Below are 22,435 nucleotides of genomic sequence, written 5' to 3'. Positions count from 1 at the left end.
AGCTGTTTGACGGCCGGGCTCCCAGCCTGAGAGGATTTTCCGGTTGTTATTTCCCACAAGCCCCTGGGTTCAAACTAACCTCGGGTTCTGGGTCCCTTTCCGGTGTCCTCAAGGTTATAAGACTCTGCGCGGTGAACTGGTCGCGCCGGGCGCTGGTGGGAGGGCTCGGCGGTGTCACCGGAGTCGGCGCCGAACTGGCAGTGAGCGTGGGGGTGTCCTCGGGAGGCGCTCGAGGTGAGGAGGCCCCGGTCGCGGACTGAGCGTGTCGTGTCCCGAGCCTCAAGCCTGTGTGTGCGCGAGCGGCCAAGGACGGCGTGTGACAGACGGCGTGACAGCACCGGGTGTGTTTCCGTGGTGCTGCGTGGAGCTGGGACGGGTGACGGGGTGATGGGTGCGTGGCCGTGTGGCTTTTCTTTGGCCGTGGGTCCGGGTTCTCTCTAGATTCTCTTTGGACCTAAGTTAAACAGCTGCAAGGAAAGCAGCCTCGCACTCTTGCAGTGAGCGTTTAAGTAAGAAGGCGTGGGTCTAGTCTGGGGATGAGAATTTTACTTCTAGAAGTGTCTCCCGACTGGCTCCTGGGAAGACGTGGTGGAACGGTCCAAAGAGACGTATTCCTAGAAGGGGCGCCTCTCGGGGTCGGCTACAAGTTGCAGAGCCACTGCAACCAGACCTCTGTCCCCAAGCATCTCTGTCAACTCAGAGAAAGATTCCAGCCTCCCTTTCAATTCCATTTTGTTATGTGTGGATGAAGGCAGATGTGGCCCTAGAGGACTTTCTGTTTTCTTCTTTTTTAGTTAAGTCTGTCTGTGCTCCAAGAAATGCTGGCCGAGCTTCTAAAAAGGACTTTGAGGAAGAAAGAATTGTTGCATATTTAGAAATCAAAGTTCAGGCGGGTTTGTGTTTCTTTTTTGTTCATACCATCACTTTTGTTTTTTGTTGTGGTCGGGGACCGCGAAAATGAGAGATCAAGTTCAGAATGAAGTTGAATGCAGAGGACTTAGACTTCCTTGGAGACCAAGCAACGAGCTAGAGTGCCCCCGCGTCTTTAATTACAGCAAGCAGTGAAACAATCATTGGTTAATAATTATTGAATGTACTTTCTCAACGATTCAACCAACCGCGAACTAGATATGTTTTTTTTATATTCCTATTGTGTTAAGTTATCCGGTTAGTGAATTTCACAGTATGTTCCTTGCCTGGGTTTGCCTCAGAAAGAATCACAGGAACCGTTTGCAGCTCCCGTTCCACACTGTTCATAACTCACACCAGATTCCAGGAATTAACACTTTGTTCTTTCTATTTATTAGGTTGGTTTCGGCTACTAATAAAACTTAAGCAATAAACATATTGCTCTTTTCCCTTAGATTAGTTTTGGCTATAAATCAAGCTTAAGCAGAAACTAAACTACAGCAAAGTTAACTGCTGGGGTGTCTGCATTTCCCCCTTTTTGTTTAGCTTGCATGTTTTGTAACATTAATGAGCAGAGTGCTGATTGCTGTTGAGCACCTTGACGTTTTCCGGTAGCTCTTCTCCAGCCTATACAAAACACAAATAACAAACATAATACAATTATTGTAAGTGTAGCACGTGGTACTACTAAAAACTTTAAAGTGTTTTATCGGGTCTAGATTACTTATTCCATTTGCAATGCTTTCCAATAGATTAGAACCACTTAATACTTGTAATTGTTTCTGGAAATTATCAGTAATGTGCTGTTGAAGTTCTAATATTTCTTGAGTCATATTACCATGATTTAACAAATGTTTTTTAACATTATCCCAGAGAAAATAAGTATGATTATAAGGCATAGGAGTAACACAAAATCCAGTTGTATTCCAATCACATTTCATAGAAATTTGACGTTTCAAACTAACAATTTGATCTCCCAGCATAACTGCTTCTTGCAAATCTGTCAATTGTGCATTAATTTCACTATCCGTCTTCGGGTGGTCCACAATTTTGACGAATCAGAATGCCAAGTATTAACAAAGTCAACAGTCTGAATGCTTTGTTGAAGCGCGACCCCAGCGGTTGTAGCAGTTGCAGTTACGGCTATGATCCCCAGGACAGCTGCAATGATTAATCCAATCATTCATTTAGTTCTCTTCAGAAAAGTATCAATAGTATTTTGGAGAAGCATCATGCTTGGAGAATCTTGCCACTTTCGGTGTAGTTGAACTGGAAGCCAAAGACCTGTTCTAGCCTTAAGAATATAAAGGCTATCTTTTGTGGAAAAAGTACCAGAGTTATTAATACAAGTATAGAATGAACAATTTGCACAGGAGAAGGAATATCCAGACGAATTCCACGCTGTGTGACCAATCATAATTTAAAAAGGTAATCTGACACAGGCTGTAATATAATGACTCTCATTTTTTGTAAAACTCAATCGACTACTTTTTGTAATGCTACCATTCCAATTATGGCCTTTCCAAGCTATCAGACCCCGTAAAGCTGTGGGAATTTTCTGTAAGTGATATTACAGGGGCACTCTAGCTCATTGCTTAGTCTCCAAGGAAGTCTAAGCCCTCTGCATTAAACCTCATTCTGACTTGGTCTCTCATTTTCGCGGTCCCCGACTGCAACAGTTTTTAGATGAGAATATTGGCTTTCCTTGGCCTGAAGTATCTTCACTAGTAGTGTCTCTCCTGGTTCTTTCTTATGGCGAATGACCCACCCTGCTGATGCATCCCTTTTCCCAGTGGCCCCCTATTGTCCTTCTCCTCAATAGCCATATGTACATCTGGCAAATTGTTCAAATCCTGTGCACTCTCCCTTTCTAAGCATTCTGTTGGTATACAAATAGACCTCCTGGAGATTAATTTACTGCTTTATTTTTAGACTATGGTTGTTTGAGATTAACATTTAAGTGGTATTGTGTACAGACAATTTATTATCTTCTCCCCATTTTTAAAGCAAGGCAAAGTAGAAGGGGGATCATTTCAGTTAATAAATAAATGACAATGTTGTGAAGCTTTTAGAGGTGGGAATGTGATTAGGCTTTGAGCATAGCCATTTGCACCAATAAGGGCAGAGACTTGCAGATAGTCTTTAGGTGGAAATCTGTAACACTACTGAGCATGGGTAGTTCAGGTCCAACTCTGTGGGTTTTGAGAGGCAGTACTGTGTCATAGGTAAGAGTAAGGCTCTGGATCTGGGGCATCTGGATTCACATTTTGACATTGCCTGTTACTAGCTGTGTGAACTTGGACAAGTGATTCGGGCTGTCTGTGCCACATGTACAAAATTGGGACAAAATAATACCTACTTAATAGGATTATAATGTAAGATAAGTTAATATGTGTAAAGCTCTATAAAACAGTGTCTGCCCCATGATACAGGCTTAGTAAATATTAAGATTTGTTGTTATATGGTATTATATGTTATATGGTGATTCATCAACTTTTTATATAAAAATTTTAAGAGAAATATGAAGATGATTGTAATAGGTGCTTGTAAATTTAAAACAGTGTCTTAACCTGAGATCTTCTTGTTCCATTTATGATTTCCAGGAGACACAAATCCCTTGAAATTGAGACAGAATTTTTGTAAATATTTGTAAATTCATTTAAAGATATTTGGGCAAAATGTCTATAATCTCATGAGATTGTCAGGTGTACATGACCCAGAAAGAATGTACCTCCATTGGCCTGGAATAAAGATAAAATGCCTGGGAAAGAGCTTTAACAAAATTAGTGTTCATTTAACTAAATTGCAGTATATCCTGTGATGGCATAATGTGTACCTACTAAAAATTATGTTTATAAAGAATCAAAGGAAGGAAAAATATAAATGATGAAGTATTAAGCAATAGTTATAATTTTAAGCCAAAGTATTCAAGAATATTATGAGTTACATATGAATCCCATTCAACAAGACAGAGTTTTGGAAGACATTTTTCAAGGATTGTATCCAAGTGTTCTTTTAATTGACTATTCAGTGAAGTGTAGAGATATGGCCACAGTTGACGAGCAACTTTTTACCAAATATTGTTTTGTTTATGCCATGTGTTTTCTTCTTCAGATATTGAAGGTGACTTAACATAACTTGTGTTTATTCACAGGAGAAACTTGACAGTGAAGGTGACTCACTGCAGTAATGAGCTACAGCTCAGCTACAGAATGGTCAAGAGCTGGTAGGTGTAGTTCATTTCAGGCCCAATGATTTTCGGTGTTCGTACTATTTTCACTCTTCTTAATGGCTGAAATATACCTCTTCCCTATCACTCAAGTTTTTACATTTGGAAATATCTTTATATTTCTGATTGTAGAATTAATGCAGGTTTGTTGCAAAAAATTCAGCTATCAAGGAAGTGTGTAGAGAAGAAAGTTAAAATCACATCCTCTAGAGTTAGTCATTAATATTTTGGTGTATTTTTATTCAGGTTTTTTTTTTCCCTGTGAGCCTGTGTGTCTGGTTTGGTTTCTGAAGTATAAAATCATGGTAATTGGTGATCTAATTGAGTTGAAGACTCTAAGTCCTAGTTGAAAAAGAAATCCAACTTAGATGAGGGTTTTATTTCAGTCTTGAATATATAGAAAGAGAGGAAGTGTCAGGGATTTCTCATTTGAAAACCTTCAAGTATTTACAATTTTTAGGAAAGTAGAAATGACATTTAAAATTATGAGGTGTAGGATATTTTTCTATATACAACAACAATAATTATATATTATACTGCAGTAATAGTATTACACACAGCAGTAATAGTAGTGTACCTCCTTTTGGGTTCCCGCACCCGATTCCAACATGTGTTGGGGAGAGGAGTCGTCCCCCCACACACAACACCAAGCAATTCTTGAACATCAGCAGGGTGTCGAGATTCTCCATGCTCAGGGCTCCATGCTACACGACTGTCCTCACTCCAGACACTGGTTAGCAAGGCCCAGGCACTTTGTGTTTCTGATCTACCAGCTACAGTTTGGAGGTTCCAACAACCATCCCTTTGGGTTCGATTAATTTGCTACTGGCTCACAGAACTCAGGAAAACACGCTTACCAGTTTAATAAAGGAAACTGTAAAGGATACAAGTTAATAGCCAGATGAAGAGGTATACAGGGTAAGATCTAAAATAAAGGAGCTTCTATCCTCGTGGAGCTTGGGGCCTGGCTCGGTGGCACGTGGAAGTGTTTTGGTTCCCCAAGTGTGGATGCTGTCTCCAACAGAAGCAGCATCCCAAGAGAGTGATAAGCCCTTCTCAGAGTTTTTCATGAGGGCTTTGTTGCATAGTCATGATCGACTAAATTGTTGGTCATTGGCCGATTCCACTTCCAGCCCCTGCCCTTGGATGGGGTCCAGAAGTCTCTCATTAACATGGCAAGACACCCCTTTCACCTTTAAGACTCTGCAGTGTTTTCAGGAACTATGGATCAAGACCAAATAGACCTGGGAAATACATATTTGGTCATCTGAATGACCAAATATGTATTTCTTATAACTCATTATATTGCATGAGGAGAAAAGACAAGTACCGTATGATTTCACTTATATGTGGAATCTAAAAATAAAACAAAACAAAATGAATAAAACAGCAGTTATACTCTTAGACACTAAGAAGTGAGTGGTGGTTATCATGGGAGAGGGGTTGGGGTAGGTGGGTGAAATAGGTGAGGGGCTAAAGAGGCACAAAATCTCAGTCATAAGTTGGTCATGGGAATGAAAGTACAACATAGAGAACATAGTCAATAGTTCTATAACATCTTTCTATGTTGACAGTAACTACACTAGTTGTGGTGAGGATTTAATAAGGTATATAATAGTTGAATCACTATGTTGTATACTTGAAATCAGTATAATGTTATATATCAACTATACTTCAATAAAAGTATATTTGAAAATTGATTATGTGATAATTGCCTCAAAAAGAATTGATGCCCTCAAAAATAATGAGGGCAAGAAAAACAGACTTTCAGAATTAGATTATTTTAAAGGTTACTTCCATAGAGAGTAGCAATAATCTCCAACATATATATTCTGTATTAAAATCTATTTTACAAATAATATTTCTAAGGACAGATATTAATACCAGAAGGTGGAATAAAAAAGATACAGTTAAAAATACTCAAATTAACCACCGATTTGCACAGAACAAGATTGGCCTCTGGTTCAGATTCTCAGCCCAACACCTAAACAGGTCATATTTTCTGAGTCAGCTTTATGATGCTGAATCCTGTCTTTCCATCAGCGGCTTCTGGGAGGGGGAGAATATTTCCTCTATGTCTTCTGAGAATCTGTTTTGCCTATGTTGTTATTTAGGAGGAATAGCAGGCTCAAGGCTGGGTTGGGAAGCATTATTAGTATTATAGGAAAACAGGCCTGACAAGCATGGATTATATTATGAGAAAAATAGAGAGGCATAAGCTTTCCTTATAATGCGATAAGGGACAGTGAACTTCATTTTCAATGATAATGGCTAGAACTTACATTAGGTAATTAGTTTCACCATTCAGTATTTTACATGGATTTTCTTACTTAACTTTCAATGCAACAATCTGTGGTAGACATTATTTTTATCCCTTTTATTGACAAAATGTGTTGAGAAATTGGTTACAATCAAGCTCAGATTCACATCCCGAAAGCTTTACACTACAGCCTTTATCTTAATTTCAGATACATTCATTATGTATCCCTCACAAACCTGCCTGCATCACTAAATAAATCAATTGTGCATATTCTTCTTCATTAAGTCACATGGCCCAATACCATCATAACTAATGAGGGTATAGTGGGCCATAATTTACTAAGCCTTTTGCCTACTGTTACATAGTTTCTAATTCTTGGTTATCATAAGTGATTTTTGGTTGAATAATCTTGTGATACATCTTGTGTACTTCTCTAGCTATTTAAGGATACATTTCTATAAGTGGAATTTTGAGTAAGAATTTGCAGCAAATGTAAGACCCTGAGATAATAGTATTTGGAGTAATAAAGTAAACAAAAGACATAGTTGTTATCTTTAAGACAAGGAAGGAAAAATACACACAGGAATAAGTGTGAGGCAGCCAGCAACCAAGGCCTGCAGGCCATTCAGATGACCTGTCTTAGGAACTCATAGGAGGGTAATTATAAGTAAACTGTTGGGTCACGACCAACTTTGCAGAGGCAAATGGAATTTATCTTGTGAGTTTTATGACTTAGTTTTATTCTAACTAATGTTAGCTGCAAAGTGAGACTAATAAGATCAGGTGATTCAGCAGTTATCTGGAGAGTATCGTGTCTAAAAAGGTTCAGATACAAAATAAATGCATCTGTCAGAAGACATGAAAAGAAGCAGGATTGAAATCTTATCATTGTATCCATGACATTTCTTGGGGAATTTCAGCCATCTTTTTCTAGGTAGGATCTGAGCATATGTGGAAATCATATAGTTAGTATAATGCATGGCCATGGTTACAACAGTTATGCAGGATACCTAAACAAAAAGAAAATTAAGGCTGCAATAAAAAGAAACATTATTATATATAGGTACATAACTTTCTAAACATTTTAAATCTATTGCTGTCTGATGGACAGTCTTTCTATTTTGATATATACAAATAGTTTATAAATATAATCATACCATACAGCCTGTAACCTATTTTTTCTATTGACAGTTTATCTTGATTATTTCCCTCAACTTAATGTAGTTTCATACATAGTATTTCATTGCGTGGATATTCTGAATGCATTAAGAAGTCAGCTAGTTGGGTTCAGGCAGTTGTGCATCCTGCCTACTTCTACATCCTGACCAACTTCCTTGAGCCTTGAGCCCGTGCAGGATGTGCTAGCCTGGACCGTGTGGTCCTTTCTCAGCCCTGAGAGGCGGGAATGGAGGCAGGAGGCTACGTTCTGGGCAGGACTCGGTACTCCAGTCTCAGGCCCACATCGGCACTCCCAGAATTGGGCACTAACAGAACCCTTCCTGCTGAAGGACCTTGGGGTTTGTGGAAGGGTGTGAAACAGGAACAGGGATGGAGGAGGTAAAAGCTTATGTTCACTTAAGTCAGGACGGGATCACTTAAGCACACCTGGTCTAAAGCTTTTTTTTCCTTCCTCAGCTCTGGCTTCTCTGAATTCTGTGCTTCACCAATAGAGGAACCTCGTGGAGCATTAATTAGTTCTTGCAGTTCTAGAACCATGACTGATGTAAGTTGGTATTTCTCTCTCCTTGAAATATTGTGATTTTTAGGTTATATGAATCTTTCCCTTAATTATCCTAAAGCTATTTAACAGAACCCCATCCTTGAACTCACTTCTCAGTTCCTTCTATTCCTATAAAAAATGGTGCTAAATAGCCCAATGTCCTTCCTCCCTGTGTCCCTTTTCCAATCAGTGTCGTCATATTCATTGAGCACGTTATTCATTATCTCCTGGGTGTTCAGTCTTCAATCAAAGCAGTGAAGGAATTGAGTCTTTTAAAGGGAAATATTTGAGTTTCTGTCAAAGAGTAACTCAAAGAAATACTAACATTTATCACACTTTTACTTGACTAGAAGGTAAACCAAAAGTAGATTGGTATCAAAGCACAAACAGGATTTATATAAGAGAGGGAGGAAATAGGAGAGAGTGAAAGACTGTAGGCATTTTGAAAACAAATAACAGTTTTCCTTTTTTAGGCTAAGATGCTGATTGGCAGGCAGCTAGGAAAGAAGCCAGCCAGGATGCTCTGTCCTTAAACAGCTGAATGGTCACCCAAGAGCACAATTTAAATTTTTGTGCATTCTCTGCCGGAGCTTTGGTGTTCACCTGGGGTATATCCATGCCAGGTGGTCTTGGGTGGTGCTTTGATACCACCTCAGTCTTCATTCAGTCAGGGCTGCACCATTTCCCTTATCAGAATTTCTCATTCCCATATCAAGTCTGTGGTGTGATGAGTGAGTGATGAGGATCTCACTGGGCGCCACAGGAAAACTCGGAACTTCTTCACAACCCGGTTTTCTAGAGAGGGAAAATGGAACTTGGGATTTCTTGGTCTCACCTTCAGTTTGTGTGAGGCTTTGCGAGGCTTTTAGGATTAGAGGGAGCAGTGAGTGGTTCTTTCCAGTGAAAGTGGTTCCCCAATCAATGAACACCAGTGTCAAAGTCCATTTTATTATCGACCAGGATGCGCAGGTCTCGGGTAGCAGCAGTGTTAAGCATGATATCCTCTATCAATGTCCTCCCACTTGGGAACAAGGGGTGGTTGGCGGTGACAAGTGAGAAGACCCAGATTCTTAAGGACTGGAGGATAATAGATTCCTAGAATTAAGAAAATCTTTTAGTGTCGTTGAACCTAAATGTGTAAATAGTTATTAATCTCATACGTGCATATGATGAACTGAATTACAACTAATAAAAACACTTTGTGCATTCATGGTAATAAGAAAAATGTTTATGATATAATCTAGCAGAATGATTTCCTTGAGGCCTTAATTTAATGAAAATCATTTTTCTAAAATAGAGATTTTATAGTGCATTTGGGAAGAAGGTTTTCATGTTTGTTTTTTGTATTCCTCGAAGGGAAAAGATGGTGTGGCAGTACACATTTATAAAGAATTTATGAGCAGGCACGTAACAGGTTGAATGTATATATACACACCCATATAACACCCCCCGCCCAAACACACACTATTTTTATTTAGTAGAAGAGAAACTGGGATTATTTTCTGTATTACCATATAGGTCTGGGTACCTGAGTTATCTACAGTATCCAAGAAGTTTTTTCTGCTGTAACAGAATTTTTCTAGCATACTCTGCTTTAGTCTTACTGATCTCCCAACTTTTCCCTACCCATATATATTCTAGGCTTCTAGCCTACTTGATTGTTATATTTTCCTCTTCTTGTAGTTTATCTTTCACAGGCCTCTTTTCCCCTCTTGGAAATATTTTCTTAAATTCTTTAACTTCACAAGTAATGTGCGGGTTTTTGGTTTTAGGGGTTGGTGACCTTCGGGGACGTGGCCGTCGACTTCTCCCAGGAGGAGTGGGAGTGCCTGGACCCTGCCCAGAGGGACCTGTACATGGATGTGATGTTGGAGAACTACAGTCACTTGGTCTCACTGGGTAAGGCCATCTGTCTGAAATAAATTTAGAATCTCCTTATCAGCTTTCTCTACTGGGAGTTACAGGGCTGTCTTTGAAGCAGCCAGGTGAATTTTTTCTCACTGCTCTCAAAGGAAAGGTTTGATATTTATTGGGTTAGAAATAGGTTCATTGAGTTCCTTGATCTTCTCATCCCTCAGTGAGCTTCCTATTTTCCTCTGGCCCTTCCTGCCATGGCCTCTCTTCTTTAATGTCCAAGAAGCTGGATTTGCATTATGGGCATTTATTTCATAACCATTGTCAAAGAAAGCAGGTTTCATACTGTGTTTAACCTTAACCTCTCTAGAGATGATATGTGTCCTTGCTACTCAAAGTGTGGTTCTTTTGTCTGAGGAGCCATGGGAAGGCCAGAGCCAAGTTGGTGAAGGAGAGACTTCCGAGAAGCTAGAGAGGGAGATGGGCAGGGCCCAAGAGAAGGCAGGTTCGCTGGGTTAGGGAGGAATGTGGCTTGTTCTTTCAGTAGTTGGAGGCCATGATTTGGTTTATGTGGGGTTTTAACTTTTTTATTGTCAAGTATTACACAAATACCTAACACTGCCATCTTCTGGGGCTTGTTAGAAATGCGGCTTCCAGATCCGGCAGCACAGAGCCTGTATTTACGCAAGATCCCCAGGTGATTTCTACGCACACCAAAAAAGCACTGCTCATTGTTATTTTCTGAGCCACGTGCAGGGCGTACAGCTAGGGCACAGCGTCTCATATCCTCTGACTTTCAAAAGAGCCTCTCCACCTTACATAGTGGATGGGAACAAAATTTATTTCATACTAAGTTAACATGTTCCTTTACTTTCAACACATTCGAAGTTCGCATTTTACAAAGTTATATCCTACATTGAGTTAAACCCTAAAATTGTCTCATGAAATTTAGTTTCCCCTTAGCAAAATAAAAACAGTAATGATAATAATATCAATAGGTAACACTGCTTACTATAAATTAGACTCTGTTCTAAGCAGAGCAAGTATATTATAACTTCCACAGTGTCCCCATGAGGTAGGTACTATTTTTATCCCCTTTTTATAGACGAGAATACCGAGGCGCATACAGTTTACGTGACTTCGCAAGGTCACACAGCTGGTGGGAGGCAGTGGCAGCAGTTGAACCCAGGAAGCCTGTCCCAGAGTCCCAACCACTGTGCTCTGTTTGTTCTAAAGAGATGGAGCCTGGGTGAACCTGAAACAAGTTCATTTTCCTGCTCGTGTGATCTCATGTTCTTCATTCCCATCGTCCTTCTGTTTTCTAAAGTCTTCATCAATATTATTTTTACCTTTACTTTATTGCAAATTTAACCAAATGTTTTGAACTTATAATAAAAATATATATATATATATAGCATTTGGTATTTCTCTTCCAGCCAGCAGACACTTAATTTCTAAATCAGATGTGACAGCATTATTGGAGCAAGGAGAAGAACCCTGGGTGGTTGTGAGGGGAGGGCCACGAGGTTGGAACCCAGGAAGGCAAAGGCAGGAGGGAACCATCATTGCCAGGCAGGAGGGAACAGCCTCACAGGTCACAGGAGGAGGAGCAGCTGCGATGGTGCTTGGAAAGTTCCCTATGAAGGACCACAGCCTGTAGAGTGAAGGCCTGACACCTGGGAGGAAACAGATCTCACTTTGGGCCGCCAAAGGAACTTCATCTTGATCGCCTTTCCCGGCCTTCCTGTTTTTCTTCTCCTATTTCCCTCCCACTTCAGTGAGGATTGGGTTCCTTTTTGTTTCCAGTGCAACTATTTTACTTATATGTTGGATTCAGCAGCTTTCCAGCTCTTTTGCATTTCTGTGTGTATGTGTATGCATTCATTCATAAATTATGCAAGCATTTTGAGTACCTGCTCTTAGCCAGGCATTGTGCTGGGCATTGTCAGTCAACACAGTCGTGCTTAACAAGATTGATAACTTGCCCAATCTCATGCAGTTTATGTAACCAGGGAAAAACAAAATAAGTAAATATATCAATAGATAGATAGATAGATAAATAATGTCATGTAATAAGATAGGTTGGTCAGGAAAGGTTAACAGCAAAAGGGAATACAAAATGATAGGAATTGACCGGGTTAATTTAGATAAGATGGTCAGGGGAGGCTTTCCTGAATAGAAACATAGACTGGGATCCGAGCATCTGGGGGAGGAGTATGTCAGTGTATAGCAAAGGCAAAGACCCTGTGGTTGGCAAGGAACTTCGCTGGAGGAATGGTAAGAAGGCCAGGGCAGAGTTAGTAAAGGAATGTGTAATAAGAAGTTAGGTCAGAGACATAAGCCTGGGCCAGATGCTATAGTTTTGTTCTTTTAGTTATTTGGGTTATTTATGGTCTGTTTCAGTCTAAAACAGTTCATACGTCTTTCTCTGACTTGCATTCCTAGCTGCTTTTGAACATTACAAGCCAGTTATTTTGTGCAGTGTTTCTCAGTTTGGGTTTGTCTACTACTCATTCCTTGTGACCAAATTTAGATTATTTGTCTTTGGCAGGAACATCACAGAACTGATGCTGTGTTCTCCTTGCATTCTGACAACAGTGCAAATGAGTTGTCATTACTAATGATGCTTACTTTGAGCATTTGATTAGAGTAGTGTTCCTACTGGTGTCCTCCCAGTAAAATTAATAATTTTTTCTTTAATGAGTATTTTGTGAGGAGGAACTTTGAGACAGTTAAATACTATATTCCTCATCAAACTTTCTATGTATTCATATATTAGATTTCTAGTCTGTGTTATAATCTGTTCTTCCCATTATTTGTTTTGAAGGTTAAAATATTTGAGTTTGTTCCAGATTTAATCCACGGGAACCCTCTCATGGAACTTGTGTCCTTTGGCACGTCTCCATCACTCTTTGAGTACCTCCTTATTTTCTGGCACAACAAATGTTGTGTCAGGCTCATCTTGTACTTTTCCTGCTCCAACCATAAAGTCAGCCATTTCTTCAAGGTATCCTGATTCCTTTTAGTTGAGAATGATATTTAGAAGCCAAAATCTAGGTACTGGCTGTGTTTATTACTGCTAGGAGATATCTGCTCCTAGGCCTTCTAAGTAGACAGAGCTGAGAAATATATTTATATATGAACACACATACACACGCACTCCACACATGCCCACTCACATCCATATATTGAAAACTATGAGTTCACGCAGATATCTCCAATTCCAATTCAACACTACAGGTTTTATTTCAGCTTATCTACTTTTCCCATATTTCTAACTCTGCTGATAGTGAAAAACTTGGTTCCCATTATCCTTATGTATTTATTTATCTGATCAAACTCTATTTCACCATCTTACATTGGCACCACCACCACCTTGATAGTGTGATTGCCCTTCTCATCCCTTTTGGGCTGTGACAACCGATGCTAGGTCACTTACTTACAGACGCTTGTCCTTACCCTGTGTGCATTCTGACTCCCCGCATGGGACAACTCTTTTGTACTGATACTCTCCTCATGTTGGTTGATCTTCAGTACCCTGCCCTGGGCTTTGTTTTATTAAATCTTTACCATAGAATGTGCACTTTAAAAATTACCTGTGCAATGAATTGGGAAGTATTCATTAAGCTCTTCTTCTATATAGCAAAGTGTGATGGTTGCCTTCAGGAATACCAACTGTGTTATTTGAATTGTATGCTAAACAGGCTGATTTCTTCATAGAACTCCACTTTTTTCTTGAAAGAATGCCTGATTATTCAGACTTAGGTAGTTGGAAAAAATTTTCTTGCAAGTGAGCGCCTGTCACATCTAAGACAACCTAACAGTATTTGTTGTTAATGATAGAATTCAGACTTTCAAGTAAAAATGAAAGTTGTATGAAACATTCATCATTTTGAGCTTTACAGTTGAGATAAATGGTAATATTAACATGTGATTAACAAATATTTTGTAATGAAATATGTCAGTATTTCAGAGATCTGCATAACTCATTGAACCACTATTTTTCAAATGACCTATTTGAAAATCACTATTTTTTAAAGTGCATGATGTTACAAAATTATGTGTGGATAAAAGATCATCCAAAGTGCAATGGATTTTAGTGTCACATAATGTGAAAAGTTAACAGGTCTGGTTGCATATTCTACGTTGAAGCTAACTTTTAAGAAACTACCACTTCTCAGGTTTTACTTTAGTATCAAAGAATAACAAATCTGTAGTATCAAAGACTAATTGCATATCTGTAGGGCTGGATTTTCTTCATATACTTCAACCAAAATAGCATATTGCCACAGACTGACTGCAGGTGCAGAGAGATTCCAGTTGTCTTCTATTAAACCAGATATTAAAGAGTTTTGCAAAAAATTAAAATAATCATTAATTTTTTGTTTTGGAAAATATAATTATTTTTCATAAGATATATTTATGCTAACACTTAATGATTTATTATTTTATAATGAATTAATGTCTTTATATTTCTGTTTTAACTTCTAATACGGTAAATATAAAAAAATATAGCTCATGTAAACAGAAGCTCTTTTGAGTCTCCAGTGATGTTTTAACATTAAAAAAGAAGTTAAACCTATACTCACTTACTAACACTGTTAAGCCTTACCTACCAAGTAATGATAATAGAAGCTCTTGCATGACAATTCAAATTAGTTGAACTAAATTCAATTCAGATTTATTTATCTACTTATTTATTTATTCATGCTAAGTTTTACAAAACTGCCCTACTTTTAGTTTACATTTGGCCAGCTCAATGTAATTGTAGTAGTAATTTGGTCAATTTAAATATTGTGGCTTCCTTTTGGAGATACACACAATCTTTATACCCAAATGTTAATGTATACAAAGCAATAAGACATCGTTAAACAACAATAGTTACTGAAGTTTAGGCCTGTGACCAATTGTACATGATTGAATTACTTCCCACAAACATATCCACAGTATTCACCCACTATTTAATAGCTCAACCAGAATGTTATACAGTCACCATTAAGTAAAAAATACTAAATCTGTGTATTTTGTATTGCAGATAGACTTATGCATGAGCAAGCAAAGGATTCACCAATAATTTTTTAAAGTATAGGAGATTCTGAGACCAAAAAGTGTGAGAAGTACTGCTCCAGGATGTAGTTCATACTTTGAATACATGGCCTCTGTGAGGCCTCAGATGAAAGCTTGGAGGTGAGGTATTCACTGAGGTCTTTCCACTCATGTGCTCCAACCACCTTGTGGACAGTCACCCTGTGGATGCAGAAATTAATATTTGTCTACAGATTCAATGGGGAACCTCTCCTTAGATTTCTGGGGCTCTTTTGCTTGACTCCTTCCTCTACTAAGCCTTGAACTATAAATTCTAGTTGTCTTAGCAGCCCTGACCTCAGGTCCCACTATCCTTCCCCAAGTGTGACCATTGCTCTCGGTTGGGACTTCGTCTTCCTGTGCCTTGTTTTGGAGGATGCAGCCAGGCAGAAAGGATAAATATGAAGTTCTCCTGATAATGTTTATCTTGAGATTTTTTTCAACCCTGTGTCTTGTATCATAGTTTTATAATTGTTTGTAGTGTGAGAATAAATACAATAACAGATTTTTCATCATGGCTGGGGCTGGAAATTTCTCATCTTCAGTTTGTAGAATATTTTTTGCTATATAAAGAATTATAAATTGAAAGCTTTCTTCTTTCAGCTATTAAAAATAACATTATGTTGTCTTGTAGTTTCCATTGTTGCAAATGTGAAGTCAGCCATCATTCTTATAGTTGTTCCTCTGTCTTTAATATGTATATTTTCTTCCACTCTGGCTGCTTTCACTGTTTTTTCTTTATCTTTGGTTTTCAACTGATTATGAGGTTTCCAGTTGTTGCCTTTATCTGTCTTATCCTCCTTGCAGTTTGCTAAAAATAGATTGATGTCTTTCATACATTCTGGGAAAATTTCAACAGTATCTTCAAGTATTTCTTTGGCTCTATCCTCTTTCTGAAACTCCATTGCCTGAAGTTGGATTTTTTTATATTGTTGCACAGATCTGACACTGTTCTTTCTTTTTTCCTAGTCTCTCATCTCTTTAGATTTTTTAGTTGTAGAATTTCCATTTAGTTCAATTTTAGAGTTTCCATTTCTCTGCTGAAATTTCCCATCTATTCACTGTCCATTTTTTTTTCCAGAATCTGTAAAATATAGTTGTTTAATGGACTTGTCTGCTGATTTTAATATTTGTATCATCTGTTCTCTGTCTCTTTTGATTGTGTTTTTTTTTGTGTTTATAGGTCATGTTTTTTCTGTTCCTCGCCTATCAATTTTTTTATTGTGTGCCAGACATTTTAAATAAATGAACAGTCAAGGATGGGTAATTCTTCTCCCTGCCTCTGAATGAATATGCCCCTCCCTTAGTTACTTAGGGTGAGGGGCTGATAGCTGAGATCCCACCAAGCATGGAGCTGCACTGGGGCTTGGTCATGGCTCTCCTTAGTTTCAGGTCATTTCTGGTTTCAAATTAGATTAAAAAATTTTTGCCCTAAGCTTCACATATGACCACTGATGGATTCATCTCTTTGATTGTATCAGGATTTGAGCTGATTGGAGGTGATACTACAGTTTGGGTTAGTTTTGTCTCACTTCTTTGAACTATAGTAGAGCCTTGGAACTTAAAAATTGCCTAGATTGCAGGATTTTGTCTGCTTTCTAGCCCAACACCAGTCGTTCAGAAAAATTTCTGTGATGGAGAATTATCTAGCTTAATGATTTTGTTTATGAGTTTGGGGATTTTCCAGATTCCAGTTCATTTTGCCAGCCTACATAGTCATTAAAAGTTCAGCTGAACCACACTTGGGCACATAAGGCGTGATTGATGGAATGGCACATTTTTATTTAAGGGACCATCTACATGGGAAGATGAGGGACTTGTTAAGGTGATCATTGTGGAATCCTCCAGAAAACAGTCAGATCAGAACATCCATACCACAAGGGCTGAAAAGTCAAAGCTGAGTTTGTTGTTTGACAGGGGAGAGACTTGATGGTTAGGAGTGAGCTCAATAAATCTCCTAATCTAATTCACTTATGGGTATTATTTCCAATTTATCTTTTATTTCTACTATAAAGAAGTTTTCTTTTTCTGGTAAAGGAAATAAAATATGTGGTTTTTCTTTTATTTTTTTCAGATATGGAGTCAACATCAGAGACCAACAATACCTTTTCAGAAAAGGACATTTTTGAAATAAATTTTTCCCACTGGGAGATAAAGGAAAGAAGTAAACCTTTTGGCCTTGAGGCATCCATTTTCAAAAATAATTCTAAGTGCAAAAGCAAATTCGAGGGACTACAGGGACATCAAGAGAGATACTTTAGTCAAATGATAATCAGCTATGAAAAAATGCCCACTTATAGAAAAAGCAAATCTCTTACTGCACATCAAAGAATTTATAATAGAGAGAAAACCTATGTTTGTAAGAAATGTGGGAAGGTTTGTAGTCATGGCTCAAAACTCATTCAACATGAGAGAACTCATACAGCTGAAAAACACTTTGAATGTAAAGAATGTGGGAAGGACTTTTCTAGTGCCTATCAACTCACTGTGCATCAGAGAATCCATACTGGTGAGAAACCCTATGAGTGTAAAGAATGTGGGAAGGTCTTTAGTCGTGGCTATCAACTTACTCAACATCAGAAAATTCATATTGGTGTAAAGTCTTATGAATGTAAAGAATGTGGGAAAGCCTTTTTTGGAGGCTCAAGCCTTGCCAAACATAAGGTAATTCATACAGGTGAGAAACCCTATAACTGTAAAGAATGTGGGAAGGCCTTCAGTCGTGGCTATCAACTTACTCAGCATCAGAAAATCCATACTGGTAAGAAACCCTATGAATGTAAAGTGTGTGGAAAGACTTTTTGTTGGGGTTATCAGCTTACTCGACATCAGATAATTCATACTGGTGAGAAACCCTACACATGTAAGGAATGTGGAAAGACCTTTAATTGTGGCTCAGGTCTTGTTCAGCATGAGAGAATCCATACTGGTGAGAAGCCCTATGAGTGTAAAGAATGTGGGAAGGCTTTTAGTCGTGGCTATTACCTTTCTCAACATCAGAAAATCCATACTGGTGAGAAACGTTTTGAATGTAAAGAATGTGGGAAGGCCTTCAGTTGGAGTTCAACCCTTGTTCAACATGAAAGAGTTCATACTGGTGAGAAATCCCATGAATGTAAAGAATGTGGGAAGGCCTTTGGCAGTAGGTACCAACTTACTCGACATCAAATATTTCACACTGATGAGAAACCCTACAAATGTAAGGAATGTGGGAAGGCCTTTAATTGTGGCTCAAATCTTGTTCAACACAAGAGAATCCATACTGGTGACAAACCCTATGAATGTAAAGAATGTGGGAAGGCTTTCAGTCGTGGCTATAACCTAACTCAACATCAGAAAATTCATACTGGTGAGAAACCTTTTAAATGTAAGGAATGTGGGAAGGCCTTTATCCGGGGTTCAAACCTTGTTAAACATGAGAGAGTCCATACTGGTGAGAAATCCTTTGAATGTAAAGAATGTGGGAAGTTCTTTCGTAGTGGCTATCAACTTAGTGTTCATCAGAGATTGCATACCGGTGAGAAACCGTATCAATGTAAGGAGTATGGGAAAGCCTTTACTCAGGGCTCAAGCCTTTTTCAACATGGGAGAACTCATAATCATGACAAATCCTACAAATATAAAGAATGTGGGGAAGCCTTTATATGGACAACTTACTCAAATGAGACTATTGATCCTGGTGAAACTTTACATTGAAGAGACATCAACATTCTTTTGTGTATGGACAACTTACTGAACATGAGTAGAAATCCGTTGAGAAACCGAATGAATGTAGGAAATGTGTGAAAGAACATCAATTTATACTGATGTGAAACTTTTAATGTAAGGAATATATGAAGTTCTTTATTCATGGCACAAAGTCTGATAATTTTGGAGGATTCATACTCATTAAAAACACTAGGGAAGGTGGGAAGAACTTAAACAATTCAGTTCTTGCTCTGCACATCAGAGAATTCATACTGCTGTGACATCCTCTGACTGTAAGGAATGTGGGCTTATAGACGTGATAAACATCTTAGAGTACATCATAGAATACATCCAAATGAAAAATCTTGGAATTAGAATGTAAGCAGGTCTTCAGACAAGTGCTATTAAGACTTAGGAGACTAGAGCTAGTCCACAGAATTGTTACCTGTCCATCATGAGATGAATGCAGAACATGAAAGATGTTTGAAGTATTTTATAGCAGTTTGATATTGCCATAACATTACCCTTGTATTTTACAAAAGTATCAGTTCATGAATGCTTGGAAATTAATAACAAAAAGTTTGCCCTTCCCCAGAAATACTTTGAGAGACAACATTCCCATTTTTTAAAATATATGAGACAAGTAACAATACGATTTAATTAAAAGAAATCCCTCACTGTCACGTCTCTGATTAGAATGTCAGGATATTCATACTATAGGAAGATTTGGCTAATGTGGGAATCAGAGCTTCCTTAATGCCCATAAAAACATAAAAGAATTTATGCCAAATACATTCATTTAGTAAATGCAGAGAAGCCTTACAACACTATCCAATCTTTTACACTTAAGCAAAGTCATCCTAAAGAATAACCCTGTTAATGTAACAAATGTAGGAAACCCCTTATCCATGGCACAAACTAATGTCATCACCACCCCACCCACCCCCTTACTACCTGTGAAGTATTGGGCAAAATGTCCCTTCTGAGTATCATCTTTAAAATGCTGGTGATGAGAAACTGTCTGTGCCGTTATAATGACTGGATGGGCTTAGAATGCCTCAGATCCTTGGAAGAGTATCTCGTGTGTAGCCTGTGTTTGATCCATACTAGCTCTTCTTATCCTCAGCATTAGTATTACCATTGGTGAATTCTTAGGAGATGAACGCCCTTAGTATAATGGATTTAGAATAGCTTCCCATAACCACTTAACCATTTGAATCCAGATATTTCTAGATAAAATCTTGAAGAATCAGGGAGGGGGAAGCAATTGGTCTATAATGAATTCCAACACACAGGTAGCCAGTAATTAAAATTCTTCATTCACATTTCATGATATAATAGAAATTAAAGATAGAACACAAAAAGAAACACTCATTTAGAAATTCTTTCTCAAATCTGTATTAGGACTATTTTCAGATATTAAGAAAAGTTTAGAGAATAGTATCATGAATATCATATACTTTCTGTATAGAATCAACTGTTAACATTTGGCCATATTTGCTTTCTCTTTCAATTTATATGTATATTCATCTACCATTTGAGTTATGTAGAAATCATGATACTTAATTTCTGAACATATTAGCATGTATCTTCTAAGACTAAGAACAGTCTTATTCTTTAATGTTATGGTCACATGAGAAAATTATCAGTGATTCTGTAATACTTTTATATTCACTTCATATTTCCCAGTGTTCTCAAGAATTTATCCTATTGCTATTTAATTTCTAATAAGTATCTTTCTATATTCATGCATGGCATTTGGCTGTCATGTGTCTATAGATTTTAGTTGAGTAGACTTTTTGAAGAGTTCAGGAAAGCTGTTTTATAGAATATCATACATTCTAGATTTGTTTCTTCATGGTGAAATTTGTGCCTGTATCCTTTGTATCTCTCATAAAATCAAATTAGAGCCAGCAGCTTTATTTTTGACCAGAACACTTTATAGGCGATATACTTTATATCCAACACTTCAGAAGCACATAATGCCCACTTTCTAGTTGTCATCAATACTAAGTTCGATCACCTGATTAAGATGGTGACTAAGAGTTCTCCATGACAAATATCCATTACACAACTACTAGGATCAGTGCGCCCTGGGCAACTGCTTTTGGAAGGGTATAATCCTATGTACATGTAGGCTCTGAATTAAAAGAGGAAATTGAAACAACTATGGATTTTTCAGAAAAGAATGATGATAAAATGTGTATCGGAACTCATAGGATGTGCCTAAAGTACATCTCAGTGAAAAAGTAATATCCTTTAATGTGTCTTGGAAGAAACCAAGATGCATCTGGCCCAGATGGAGGGCTGGAACGTTTCTCCCAGTATCTACATGGTCCTTGTCACATGGAGCTAAGAAGCTAGAAAAATAAACCCTAAGCCAATACAGAGAAGCAGTTGATACAACTAAAATTGAGATTATTGATTAGGAAAACAGTAGTCTTCAGTATTTTTCTCCGAAAAGTCCATTAACTTCAACTAGACTTTGGCAAACCTGAACAAGGAAAAGTCAAGAAAGATGGCAACATGCACATTAATAAGAAAGGAGACATAAATAAATACAGAAAGTTTTAAATTTTAAGGTAATAGAATATATTTAAACCTATTTGGGCCACTAAAAAATGGAAAACAAAACTTCGGTCCACAGTCCCCCTTTTAGAAACAACATTAGGAAACTGTTAACTCCTTATGTAAAAACTCAAAGGTGAAAACAAAAACTAAAAATTGTACTAGCTCCCCTTACCTGGATAATGTAAATCTAGCCGCAAAACTGAGTAGAAATTGCTTCTAAAAGCAAAAGTTGGATGAATTAAATAAGTGCAAAAATCTATAATATCAGCAAACAGAATTCAAAGGTTAAGTTGTATGAGTTGTGTAAAAAAGAAAAATTTGTATGGAATATCTGCGCCCAAACTTCTCTAGTTTAGATATAAATATAGGCTGACCAAAAAAAGTATCAGCATGACTATAACTCATAAGTTAATCTTAGATTTATATCACTTTAAAGTATGAATCACTCATGATTTAATCAATTCTAAAAATATTTGGAAAGCAGAACACATCTTAAAATTGGTGGCTTCTCAATTACTTAACCAGGTCACTGTCATGACAGTACTAGCATCAAAGCATATTAGTTAGGATGAAATAAGTGTATGTTTATATACTCACCAAGTTAGAAGTCAACCCTTTAAAAATTATTCATTTCCAAAAATGTAAGTTCCATCAAAATAATGCATTGACAGATGTCTGTGATTCATTTTGCTCATTTTTAATCTGTACCTTACCTCTATGTACATTTTGTATACATAGGCCATCAACTGTATTACTGTTCAGTCATTCACCATCTGTTGTTGATTGACAGCTTTGTTCCATACAATTGCAAATTTAATAAAATGTGACACAAAGCAGAATACTTTGTTTTTATAGAATAAACCATTGCTAATCAGTATTTCACTTCTGGGTATCATTTGCATGTGTGAGTGGCCTTATCCCAGCATTTCTGAAGCTATGTCTCGAGAATCACCAGTACTTGGTAGTATTTGGAAAACAAGGGAAGTATTCTGGTTAAATAATCTTAGGAAGTAGCATCTACTAAATTCGCATGTAAGGAAAAAGCAAAAGCACCTTACCAGCTTATCAAAAACAAAGGAGTACACAGAGAAGACAAGTAGTGACTCTATAGCATCTTACT

The 22,435-nt window shown here is 37.7% G+C and overlaps 1 protein-coding gene across 4 annotated transcripts; it reads left to right on the top strand.

The window, feature by feature from the left end:
• Nucleotides 1–22,192, top strand: ZNF283 (zinc finger protein 283). 4 transcript variants are annotated; one of them, XM_057493339.1, is made up of 5 exons: nt 7–234; nt 4,064–4,135; nt 8,034–8,121; nt 9,891–10,017; nt 17,132–22,192. In XM_057493339.1, the coding sequence occupies exons 2-5, from the start codon at nt 4,122–4,124 to the stop codon at nt 18,751–18,753; spliced, it is 1,851 nt and encodes a 616-aa protein (XP_057349322.1). In that variant the 5' UTR covers nt 7–234; nt 4,064–4,121; the 3' UTR covers nt 18,754–22,192. The 4 variants fall into 4 exon arrangements, with proteins under 4 accessions (XP_057349323.1, XP_057349322.1, XP_057349321.1 ...); XM_057493338.1 differs by having other exon boundaries at nt 7–341; XM_057493340.1 differs by lacking the exon at nt 4,064–4,135 and having other exon boundaries at nt 1–131.
• The last annotated feature ends 243 nt before the right edge of the window (nt 22,193–22,435 follow it).

Source organism: Manis pentadactyla, chromosome 15 (assembly GCF_030020395.1).
Source record: "Manis pentadactyla isolate mManPen7 chromosome 15, mManPen7.hap1, whole genome shotgun sequence".
Classification (NCBI taxonomy): Eukaryota; Metazoa; Chordata; class Mammalia; order Pholidota; family Manidae; genus Manis; species Manis pentadactyla.
Note: the sequence above shows the minus strand (reverse complement) of the source record. Positions and strands in the feature narration are given on the sequence as shown.

Bases quoted from the DNA above. Each gene is read 5' to 3' on its own strand.
- ZNF283 (XM_057493339.1), top strand. The intron at 8,122-9,890 runs GTAAGTTGGTAT...TTTTGGTTTTAG, and splicing joins GTTCTAGAACCATGACTGAT to GGGTTGGTGACCTTCGGGGA. The intron at 10,018-17,131 runs GTAAGGCCATCT...TATTTTTTTCAG, and splicing joins CAGTCACTTGGTCTCACTGG to ATATGGAGTCAACATCAGAG.